This window comes from Mesocricetus auratus, unplaced genomic scaffold (assembly GCF_017639785.1).
Source record: "Mesocricetus auratus isolate SY011 unplaced genomic scaffold, BCM_Maur_2.0 Super-Scaffold_4256, whole genome shotgun sequence".
Lineage (NCBI taxonomy): Eukaryota > Metazoa > Chordata > Mammalia > Rodentia > Cricetidae > Mesocricetus > Mesocricetus auratus.
In genome coordinates, this window is record NW_024429182.1 from 65,463,608 (window position 1) to 65,475,980 (window position 12,373).

The window sequence follows — 12,373 nt, forward strand, 5'->3', positions numbered from 1 at the left end:
ATCCCCAGAACTGAATTGCAGATGGTTGTGAGGAACCAAGCCAGTGCTGGGAACCAAACCTGGGGCCTTGGCAAGAACAGCAAATGCTCTTAGCCACTGAGCCATCATCTTTCTGACCCTGGTCCTTTTCCTTAGCAAAACAGATAGTCTTTTTGAATGACTGTCACCACCAGGTACCTATGAGCTGACATGGGTAGGGTACAGGCAGGATGAAACCTGACTATCACTTAGAAGAGATGGTTGCTTTCCTGCAAAGAGCCAGCGGCTGGTATTATGGATATCTGGGAGAGTAGTGCTCAGTGTGAGCACCCATTCCTGGCCAATCAGCTGCTGAATTAGAGCTCTGACCCAGTCTTCTTTTCAACAGCTCTGTCTTCCCAGGAGGCATCTGTGCTGTGGTCACTTTGGGGATTTTTTTTTCTTCTGAGACCTCCCTCAGTGACCTTCCTACTGAGCTGAATGTGGGTGATTCTGAGAATTCTCTTCATTCACACCCCCCCCAGCTCCCATCTGCTTGTCTGTTTTCCTAAGCCATTGATTCAGGCCTGGTTTTATTGCATTTCACAGTGTGCTTAAATACCCTATCCATTCCCTCATCTCATTACCAGAAACAATTTACATGAGGGTAAACCAAGGATGTCAGTGTCATTTGTTCTGCTGCTGCATCTTGTACAATCATGGGCATCAGGGCTTTCCTGGGGGAGGGGGGGTGGTAGATGAGAATGGAGGCCAGTCAGACATGTCACAACCCTACTGATAATCTCTAAGTAGGTCTGACACTTTAACCATAGACCCTGGCAAGTCACATTGGGCTTAGCAATAAACACTAAGACCACCTGTATAATATGCTATAACATGTCCTATAGCTAAAGCCAGGAGAGCGGACTCGAGGAATCTGGATTATTCTAAGTGGGCAGAAGGTGTGTTGACTGATTTCCCCTCTCTCTCTTTCAGGACCACTGTTACTACCACGGACATGTGCAAGGAGATGCTGCTTCCGTGGTCAGCGTCAGCACTTGCTCTGGTCTCAGGTAAATGGACATGACCACAGAAGTTCTGATTTAACCAACCCTAGACTACCCCATCTCTCTGCACTCGCTCAAAGGCCCTGAGGCAGACACAGTAGCCTCATGGCACAGGTGGGCGAGCTGGGCGAGAAGGAGGAGGCCTGTGTAGTTACTCGCAACAGCACAGCTGACCTGGGATCTTAGTGTCTCCTTCATCTCCCCCCACCTTCCCCCCTCACCTTTAAATTCTGTTCTCAGGGTGGCGTTTTGGGGATGGGGGTCTGAGAACCACAGAACTAGCTGGGTTTAGGAACTCAGGCATGGCCTGGGGCTGGGCTATGTCTCAGTGGTAAGATGCCTAGCTATACAAAACCACAGATCCAGTCTCCAAGACTGCCAGAAAATGAAAGAACACAGGCATTGCATGAATGATCTTTTGTGTTCATGGCCCTGATGCTTAAAACTTCCAGGTGCTAAAAGGTGGGAAATTGTTTATTAACACCATAGCTGCTGGCTTAATCAAAAAAGATTTAAGGCCCCCTTCTCCCTGGGAAAGAATAGAAATAATTTAACAATGACCAAGCCGAGTTGACTTCAGGCCTGCCTGGGCAGGGTTTCACTGATGATCTATGAATAAGAGTAGGAAATGCTGACCTTTTGTCACCCCCTACTCTCAGCCCTGTCCTTCCAAGTCCAAGCCAGTGACACCAGAGGACTCTTACTTGCTCCTGGAGAAGCTACTTGTCTACATCTGTGTATTGAGTTATGAACTATCAGCTTGTATCCTCAAAGTCCTAAGTGGGCTGGGTGAGGGCACTAGAGTGGGCCTCCAGGGGAGGCAGGAGAGAGAAGGACCTAGAAAATGTTCCGGCTTAAAGTGACAGGGTGGGACTGCTTTGTGTGTCCGAAGTAGCTGCCACCTCTGTAAGTTCTGTGAAAGTTTGGGGAGAATGAGACACCAGCACACCACAGCATGCAGACACAGAACAATCCAACACGACTTCACACACACAAATGACATGATACATACAATACACACGCAGTCAACAGCCTACCGCATACACACATATACACACCACAAGTGGTGTAATAAACACACAGAGGCAATAAACAGAAACCAGCCTCATTGGAGAGACAGACAGACAGACAGACAGACAGACAGACAGACAGAGAGAGAGAGAGAGAGAGAGAGAGAGAGAGAGAGAGAACACCCACTCTCTTTCTGCAGTCTTACGTCATGCAGTGCCCTGTTTGGTTCATGTAGAGTTCGTCTGTTCCTTTGCCTGCTACATAGAGTTCTGTTATACATGCATATCTTGTTTCAGGCAACACCGTTCTCAGCACCAACTGGTTGTCATGTGAGGGCTAAAGAGGGTATGGAGTATGGCATCGGGGTTACGAACTCTTTTCCTGGGACTAGTCACACACCTGACCCTTCATTTTTTTTCAAAGAGCTTCCTTGATTGTCATGGTGATCCACAGAGAATGGGGGCTCATTTCTTCACAGCCTCCCCAATGTTTAGCACATCTCATTTTTTCTGAGTGTTTGGCACTGGACTCTAGGGCTGTGTCCACAGCTGTGCCCCTCCTTTACCCCTGCTCAGACCTGTGAACATGTGGTCAGGATGTCACCCCTGTTTTTGTCATCTAATCCTGTCTGTTTCTGGAATCATTGTATCTAGAGCACACACACACACATGCACACACGCGCACACACACACACACACAACTCAGATGCTGTGCCTATGTGTGTGAATGCACATGTGTGTGTGGGTGCACACGCACTGCATGTGTGCATTGTTTTACACGTCTTTGACAAGGCGTTGATGGAACACCGTTGTGCTTCAGTGCATTTGTTGGTCTGAGAAAGGAAGGCAGTGTCTTATTTGCATTCAGTTCTCTGGCTATTCCCTTATTCATGGGACTCTCCCCTGTCCCCGGCGCTAGTCTAAGTCTTAGGGATATAGCAGTCAATAAAGTATGTTCCTCGGAGAGCACCACCTAGGAAGGAACAAGGGACAGAGAGTGAATGACAGGAGTGGAGAAGGACGAAGCTGAGCGAAGGACAGAAGGGGGAGAAGTCGCCCAGGATGTGAGATGAAGGTGAGGCACAGGCTTTGGGGGGAAGCAGGGAATAGCAAGCACACTCTCTGGCCAGAGCCACAGGCTTTGGGGGGAAGCAGGGAGTAGCAAGCACTCTCTGGCCAGAGCAGCAGTGCAGCCAGTATGGCTGGGGAAGGAAGAAAGGGGCAGCAAAGGAAGATGACATCAGAGGGGACAGTAGAAAGAACATGGTGATGAGGTCTGATCCAAGAGAGAGACAGGGGCCAGGGTTCATAAAAATCAGGATCATAGGAGAGACGCGGGTGGGCCGAGCTCAGTAGCAAACTGAGGGTTCATGTTGTCTACTCAAAGACCTTAGTTTGGATATGACACATCTCCCAAAGGCTCGTATGTTGGCACATTTGGTCCCCAGCTGTTGGTGCTCATTTGGGAGGTTGCGGGGCCATTTGGGAGGTTGTGGGGCCATTGAAGGTGCAGCCCAGCTGTAAGAAGTGAGTCACTGATGGGGGAGAGGCTTGATTTTATAAGCTTCCCTGCTTCCAGCTGACCTCCCATTCTGCTCCGTGACTCGCCCAGATCTAAGCCACTCCCACCACCTGCCATGAGATTGTACCCTAAACCATGAGCCAGAATACACACTTCCTGTTGCAGGGTGCTTCTTGTGGGGTATCTGATCACAGCAACCAGAAAAGTAGTATACGGGGTATATAGACTGAGACCAACTGCTGAAGCACAGTAATCGGGCAGCAAGCCAACTGTGGGACAGTGCATGTCTCATCCACTCTGAGCTCCATTCTCCTGAGTTTCCCTGTGGTGAGAGCCTCTGGCCCTGGCCCTGGCCCTGCCTCCCAAGTGCTGGGGTTAAAAGAGTGTGACAGCACCACCTGATTTCTTTGACAAGATCTCACACAGCCCAGGCTGGCCTAGAACTTGCTATGTAGCCAAAGTTTGCTTGAACTTGTGATCTTCCTACCATAGCCTCTTCAGTGCTAGGATTACAAGCACATGCTGCACCTGGCTTCTGTTGTCTATCTTCAGGCCTTGTGAGTCCCATGAGCCTTCTCTTTTCTCCATGAGGGAGGACTGATGGCAGTCAGCATATGCAACCCAGAGGAAACATCTGTACAGGATATCCTAAGGAGGCAAGCCACCCCAGGTGCCCCTTGCCACTCAGTCACCATATACTCCATTCTTCCTGAGCTGCCCATTAACTGTCTATTCCCACACTCCTACAAAAACACAGGTGATCCCCATAGAGCAAAATCACCCAGACACAGCAGTGTCTGCATCAGCACCCACCTCCCATGCCCAGCTCCTGGAAAACATTCCTTTCCCTAGCCACAGACTCCGGAACTGGCTGCTACAGAATGTTGTGCTGTCACCAACTGTGCTCCTAAGCCCCACCCCACACCCAGATCTTTTTGCCACTCCAACACAGGTCACTCATTAACGGAGAAATCACAGACCCATGCTGTCAACTTTATCAAGCCAAGAAGCAGACCATTGTAGCCAATCTACAGCTGTCTGACAGAAGAATCAATCAGGGCTGGAAATAAAGAAAAACTGTATTTATCCAGAGTCACACCAGTGTGATAGACATTAAGAAAGAAAATAGAGATAAATTTTCTGCTAGGTATGTTGTATTTTGGAAACATAGAGACCCAAGGGCATGGAAGTGCCTAGGGGTGTGTCATCAGTTCATGGAGAGAAGCGCTGTGAAAGTGTGTCTCACAGTCTGTCCATAATGACAGGGCACAGTGCACCCTTACACCCAACTCTGGTCAATCCATAGATTCATAGTTGGTTGTTCCTTTATACAATTTAGACCTATAATCGTGTGTGTGTGTGTGTGTGTGTGTGTGTGTGTGTGTGTGTGTGTGTTGTGCACTGTGCACTCATGCACACCCATGAGCTGTGGTGTATACATGGGTGTGGGAGGACATATAAATGTCAGAGGTAGACACTGGGTGTCTTCCATTGCTCTCTACCATATTTTTTGAAGCAAGGTCTCTCACTGAACCTGGAACTCTCCAGTTCAGCTAGACTAGCTGATCAATGAGGCCTCAGGATCTGTCTGTCTCCACCTCCCCAGTGCTGGGATATAGATGTGCACTGCCACACCCAGCTTCTCCTCCATGCTGAACATTGGGACTCGGGTCTTCATATTTGCAGGACTCCCCAGCCCTGGACCAGCATTCTTTTTTTAAGCTCCCTGTCCTCTCCCATGCACATGTCTTGCTGACATCATCTCTGCTTCCTCCTCCCTGGGCTTAGTTGGCCTTTACAAAGGTCACTGTCCCATCCAATGTCAAATCAAAGGGATACCTCTCCATCCAGTCTAGCTCTACCTAGAACCATGAGAAGAGCGTAGCTTACTTATCTCATTTCCTGCAGCACCGTTGGACCTCTGTAAATACCTGTCCACACCCTGTGTGTCTATTCTTTTCTCTGGCTCTTCCTGCCCTGAGGTAAAAGCCTTCAGTGTGGGCAACATTTATGACACATCCTATGTGCACCTTGGCCACAGTCTGGAGCTTTTAGCAGAAGGCTTCAAATGTGAGAGGCAGCACAAGATGATTTGTGAAATTCAGCTAAGCAAAGTGTCAAGGGCTGGAGGGGATCTCCATGCTAGATCTCTTGCCTAGCTTCCATGAGGTCCTGGGTGTAATTCCCAACACCACAGAAAAAAAAACTAATGAAATTAAAAATATCAGGATAGGAGGTTTATTTGTACCTATTGAATAAGCATATGCATTATTCTTCTCCTGAAAGTTTTGTCTTGATTTTATTTCTATAATATAACATATATAACACCACATTTTATATATTAAATGCACAAGAGATTTCTTTCCCATGAAAAATAGTTTTCAATGTGTTTTCCACAAAAAAAAGAGATAATCAGTGTTGTTCCTGGAATGTAGGGTGACAACTGTCATAGTCACTTTTCTCACTGCTGTGACAAAAATACCTGACAAAAGCAACTTGATGGAGGAAGGGCCAGTCTGGGTTCACAGTCTGGGACTGAAGTCCATCATGGTAGGAAAGGCTAAAGGACAGCCCTAGCAATGACAGCAGGGACATGAGCAGCTGCTGTCACACTGCATCCATAATCAGGAAGCAGAGAGAGATGAATGCTTACAGTCGTCTAGCTTTCTCTGTGTGTTCTTTAGATTCAGCCTGGTCCCCAGCCTGTGGAATGGTACTGTTCACACTTAGGGTTAGTTTTCCTTAGTGAAACCTCTCTGGAAACACCTTCGGGAGTGACTTCTTGCCCATTTAAAATCCAGTCAAGTTGACTCACCAGCTGTCATAACTACCATAGTCATAATAACAATTTGCAATTGGAAATCAAGACAAACACAGTCCTTGTGGGGTGAATGCTGTGTGGATGCAATATTACTGTTTATAATTTGACAAACCGAATTGAAGAGATCTGACTGCGTTTCTCAGCTGAGCCTCTCCTCTTGCTGTCAGTGGCCTCTGCTGATCTCTGACACCCGTTTTCTTGTGCACATTGTCATTCCAGAGTTTTTGCCACCATTCCCACTTCTTCCCTGTGGGTTACCTTCTGTCTCTTTTAAGGGCGTGTCCCCTGAGTTAGGCCCCACTCTCAGAACAAGGTCATTTTAAAAGATAGGTTTTAATTACATCTTCAAGGACTCTTTATAAACAAAATCCATTCAGATACTAGAAGTTAACCCTGAAAACATCTGTTCAACCCCCACCCCAGAGTGTCCTTGGGCTTTCATTATTTCACTAGTGACATAGGCTTATGCCATCTGCTTTACAGGATTTCTATAAATGCTAGAGAGGACAATGTATTCAAGAGCCTGGAGATCCAAAATCCATGATCATCAGGAGCTGGAGAGATGACTCAGTAGCTAGGAACACTTATTGCTCTTGCAGATGACTTAGATTTGGCTCCCAGCACCTACGAGGTGGTTAACAAAAGTCTGTAACTCCAGTTCCAGGGAATCTGGCTCCCTCTTCTGGTATTGTGGGCACTGTATGCACACATATGTATAGGCAAAATATCCATACACATAAAACAAAAATAAATAAATACATTTATAAATACCTGGTACCAGCAGTGCTTGTGATCTGCCCACTTTAGGATTCGGGGCTTTCCAACTAAGGATACTCAACCTGTAAATAACTATTTTTCAATGCTTTGTAATAGTTTCATCTTCGATATTTTGGTCATTCATCTCACACTGGTGGCACAGGACATTTGAAATAGGAACCACAAGCTGGCTGTCTTTGTACCTAACTCAGCATCTGGCACACGGCTGTGGCAGTCGTGGTAATGAGTGCTTGCTTTGCTTGTGCAAGAGATATCCACATGGGAGCTGGTTCTGAAAATAACCCTATGCTAATTTTGCTAATATTAGCTAATATTGCTGCCATTGCAGCTTATCAAACATACATGAGAAAGGATATTACTTTTACCCATGAGCTCTTCCAGAAAAAGGGATTGAAATGAAATTTCATGCCAGCTGCATTTCTGTTCTTATGATTGACAGCATGATTCAGAAACCAAAAGCCCTTCCTCAGGAAGTGCTATTGGCAACATGGCACTGAACTTGCAGGGATAGTCTGTATTTCCTCATTGTTGTTTTATGACAGGGAATTGAGCCACTTTCTTGCTTGCCTGGGACTAATAAGCAAATGATAAAAATAACGACATTATTGCCTGATGTACCCTTGCTTCAGGAACTAAAGTCTGAATTTTCAGCATAAAACCTTAACCTCGGGGAAATATATGTCTGATGTGTTTTCCCATTGAAACCTAACAAAGCCAGCTTAGCAGTTTGATAAATTTCTCTTCATGTCCATGCAAGGGGAAAATAACAATACTTTAAGTATTTCCTTTGTTGGTTTGTTTTGTTTTGTTATGTTTCTCACAGGGTCTCATGTAGCCAAATGCTGGCTTTAAATTGTCTGTGTAACCACGGATTGCCTTAAGCCCAGCTTCACCTTCCGTCTCCCAAGTGCAGGGATTGTGCAGGCTGACATGGTGCTAATCAGGGAATGAGCCCAGGGCCTCATGCATGTGACACAAGCATGTCACCAGTCAGGCAACATCTCCAGCCCGACTTGGAACCTTAGGGAAAGGACATTGATTTTCACGGCAGCCACTCATCTCTTTGCTCTCTTTTTCTTCTGCTGCTTCATTCCCGGTCCCTGTTCTGAGAGCCTGATTCTTCTCTAAACAGTGCTGATAGTGATGGGAAAGGGTGTACCAAAAAACACAAGCCTCAGATACACAGGTAGGTTGGGGTTGGATCCCCAGATCTTCCTTGAGCTACCTGGGACCTTAGACCCTGGGAATGATGACTGGAACTTCAGCTTCATGAAGATCACCACTGTAATATGTATAATCAGGCTAGATTCCAAAAAGATACCCACAGTCTCTATCTTTCTCCAACATTGGCATGTCGTCTTGATTTGGGCCTTTCCTCCCTGAGTGTCAGACGTGGTAGAACCCCACTTTCAAAATCTGCTACACTCAAATTCTCTACTCTGAGACTCTTCCAACTTGAAATTTGTAATCAAACATTTATGACATCCAACTTAAAACAAATTGCCTCCCTTATCTAACTTGGGGCCAGAGAGGGCTGTGAGAACATCACATTTCTACATCTCAGAAACCTTGAGTGCTTGAATTTTGGACTGTTCTTTCCAGAGATCTTTACAGCTAAATGATTAATTATGCCCAAGATGGTCCAAAGCAATTATTTAATTATGCTGTGTTATAGACTGCCAACTGTGTGGAGCAAAGGGGAGGCCTTCACCCCTGTTTCTCAACATCTGGCCTTTGGATGACTTAAAAGATAAAAGGAGATATGAGAACATTTTTATGACCAAGTAACAATTTCTAGAACTTTCCACTAAGTAGAAAAAAAAACTTTTAGCAATTGGCTTCTTTCTCATGACCAGAGCACAGTGCCATGTTTCATTATCTGTCCCCAGCTGACTGGATGGCTAAGAATTGAAGAAACAGCGGATAGCATGTGGTATAGTACAAAGTAGCTGTATTTCCCTTCCATAGTATTCCCTTCTACTTTATCTTTCTTGTTTGTTTTGTTTTTTAAGTTTTTTTCTTAATTTGGGTGTCCTAAAGTCAACACTAATGAACAAAAATTCCAGTCACCCATTGCAAACTTAGAAATGTCAGTTGTATTTCATGAAGTGGTTCGGCATAGGAGATGCATGCTGCCCCTCATAGCTGTAGCCAAGAGGCGTGCCTGGGTCTTGGATCTGGGCATGCTCACAGATACTGTCTTGGGTGGGGGAGGTAAGAAGCGATCTGCAGCATCTTTTCATCTGTCATGGCATATGAATGTGGCCCAGACTTCTTCAGTTACTTCCAAACTCTGTTGGCTCCCTCACTCTAACAGTTAGTCATGCTGATTTTTGCCAGTGCCCTCCACAGCTCTCACTGGTTTCTAACTGCCCTATGCCTGGGCGCTGTCCTCTCACTTGGGGGTGAATATCCTAGCAGTGATCTGTGCCTACCACTGCTTGTGACACCTCAACAAAGAGTTGGTAAAAGAAGCAGTTGATGCATCTTGCTTGAGTTAGTTACTGTGTATTTAAAGCTAAGCCCAAAGAGATACATAATCACTCATCCCTATTCCCTCCCTAGCATTTAAGTATGAAAGTATGGCCAGAAGGAATAGTTATGATCTGAAGAGACATCTCAGTTCATAAAGTACTTGCCTTGCAAGCATGAGGACCAGAGTTTGTTCTCAGAACCCATGTAAAAGGCCATATGTAGTTTTGTAAGTCTGTAATCCCAGTGCTGGGAAGGTTGTGACAGAAGAATCCCTGGGGCTTGCTACATAGCTAGTCTAACCAAAACATCAAACTCCAGGGTCATTGAGAAACCTTGTCACAAAAAAAAAAAAAAAGAAATACGGTAGACTTGAAGAAAACAATTGATGTCATTTAATCCCAGTGATTATTCATTAACATTTGCCCAGCTGGTATGTCTACTGATGACAGTGAGATACTGAAGTCCCCTACTACTATTGTGGTGGAGTTTATCTGTGACTTTAGATCTAGAAGTATTTGTTTTATGAAATTGGATAAGCCTGCCTTCAGGACCTATATATTTAGAATTGTGTTTTCTTTTGATGGATGGTTCTCTTGGTCAGTATGAAGTGACATTCTTTATTTTCTCTGAGGCAAAGTGTTCTCAGTCTATCCTGTCTGATATTAGGGTAACAATGTCTGCTTTTCCTTGGTTCCATTTGCTTAGGATACTTTCTTCCACCCATTCACCAGGAGGTGATGCTTCTTTTGAGCCATAAAGTGCATTTCTTGGAGGCAGCAAAATAAGAACTCTGTTTTCTAATCTGGTCTTCTAGTCTATAGCTCTGGACGGGACAATTGAGATTATCCATAGGCAGGGCTGTTACTGACAGGTGTGTGTATAGCCCTGTCATTCTTGTTGATTATACAGTGTTTGGGGATTTCTCAGTACTCTTTTGTTTAATTTCTTTTTAGTATCATTTATTTTTTTTCCTCCTCTAGCCTCTTGAGTGTGTTTATCTTTCTCTTCAATCCCAAGGATTCCCCGCAGTACAGTGTTCTCTGTAGGAGTGGTTTGATGGCCTTGAATTCCTTTGGCCTGCCTTTATCGTGGAAAGTTTTCTTTCACCTTCAGTTATGGTAGATAGTTCTGCAGGTGATACTAAGATGTCTTTGAGATTTCAAAATACCTTACCTCAAACCCTTGATGCTTTTAAAGTTTTGATTGAAAAGTCAACAATTGTTCCAAAGGCCTTGTCTTTCCTTGTAGCCTGGCCCTTCTCTCTGGAAGCTTTCGGTGGACTTCCCTTGTTCTGTACACTCTGTTTTGAAAGTGTAATATGACACAGGAATCCTCCTCTCCAGTCTTGTCTGTTTGGTGTTCTGTGTCTCTCTAGGATCTGGGTCAGCTTCTCGCTCCCTAGATTTGGAGGTTTTCTTCTGTGGTTATTTTCTTCTGTGAAATAGTTCCTTTTGCTTGAAATTCTTCTCCTCATTCTGTGTCCATTATTTGCAATTTTTATCATTTTGTGGTGATCTCCAAGTTCTTGCATGATCTACCCATACATTTAAAATAATATGTCATTGATGCTGCTGAACTGATTCACTCTGCTCTGTTTTGTCTTCACACCCGGCATTCCATCATGATATACTCTGTTGATGAGGCTTTACACTGAACTTTTCACTTTAGCTATTGTGGTTTTCATTTTCATCTTCATCTCAGTTGGCTTTTGTTCAGAATCTCTTACTCGCTATTTCTGTATCATGAATTGACTTCCTTATTAGTAAATTGTTTGTTTGTGCTCTCTTGGAAAATACTTTTGTCCTCCACAGGTTGTTTGGACATATTTGTAATCATTCCTTTGAATTTTGAGTCCTTTTCATCAGGGGCCACAATTATAGACTGGTTGGTTTGGGAGAAGGCACACAGTCCTGATATGTCATGTTACTTCTATCTTTGTACTTGGATTTGCCCATGTGAGGTTAGATGGTTGGTTAGTAGTTTTTGTTCTTCTTTGTAGGTCACCTCTCTTCTTTTAGTAGAAGGGTTTATACTTCAAAAGAGTCTTGGTGGGCAAGCTTTGCCTCCATCAGATGGTGTTAGACACCAGGATCTATCTCAAGTCCATCCCTGTGGCTTGATACTGACTGTAGGAATAGTCACTATCCAGCAGTTGATCTACTCTAACAGTAGAGTAGAAGGAGGCTACAAAACAGATACTTCTTAACTACTAATTGTTTTAGGGAGTAAAGGAACCCAGACAGTACTATCTCTATACTAATATGTCAGTTATTGTGGGTATGAGTGGAAGTAAAAGAAAGAGAAGTGAGAAATCATGGTGAGTGGCTGTGATTATGTTGCTAGATGAGAACTAGAGAAAAGGAACATGTAGAAGAGTAGGAACATATAAAGAATAAGTACATAGAGAATGAGTAGGAATAATAGAGGCAAGTGGGGGGAAGGGAGGGGTAGTTAATGGTAGGCTGCATAATGGCATAAAGATATAAACCCTTATATCACAATCCAGGTCAGCCTCTCAGCTTTAGGAGACATACCAATAGGAGGAAAAGGAATAGGGAAAGAGAAAAGGAGGTGAGTAGTAATTGATATAAGCAGTGGGGGATGGTGCTGGTGTACCACCCAGACTAGGGTATTATATAGATGAGGAATGGTGGCGGTGGGCTGAGAGCTCAGTGGAGATATGAGAGAATGCAGTCAATGACCTGGATGTTGGTTTTTGTCTTGCATGGCAGATCCACTGCAT

The 12,373-nt window shown here is 44.7% G+C and overlaps 1 protein-coding gene across 2 annotated transcripts in view; it reads left to right on the plus strand.

Annotated features, from left to right (window-relative positions):
* The window catches only part of Adam12 (ADAM metallopeptidase domain 12), a 306,570-nt gene that overhangs the window by 198,379 nt on the left and 95,818 nt on the right, over positions 1–12,373 (plus strand). For both annotated transcript variants that reach the window (XM_005063360.4, XM_040752639.1), the window contains one exon: positions 955–1,031. In XM_005063360.4, the coding sequence (XP_005063417.1) occupies positions 955–1,031 (77 nt within the window). The remainder of the gene's footprint in view (positions 1–954; positions 1,032–12,373) is intronic.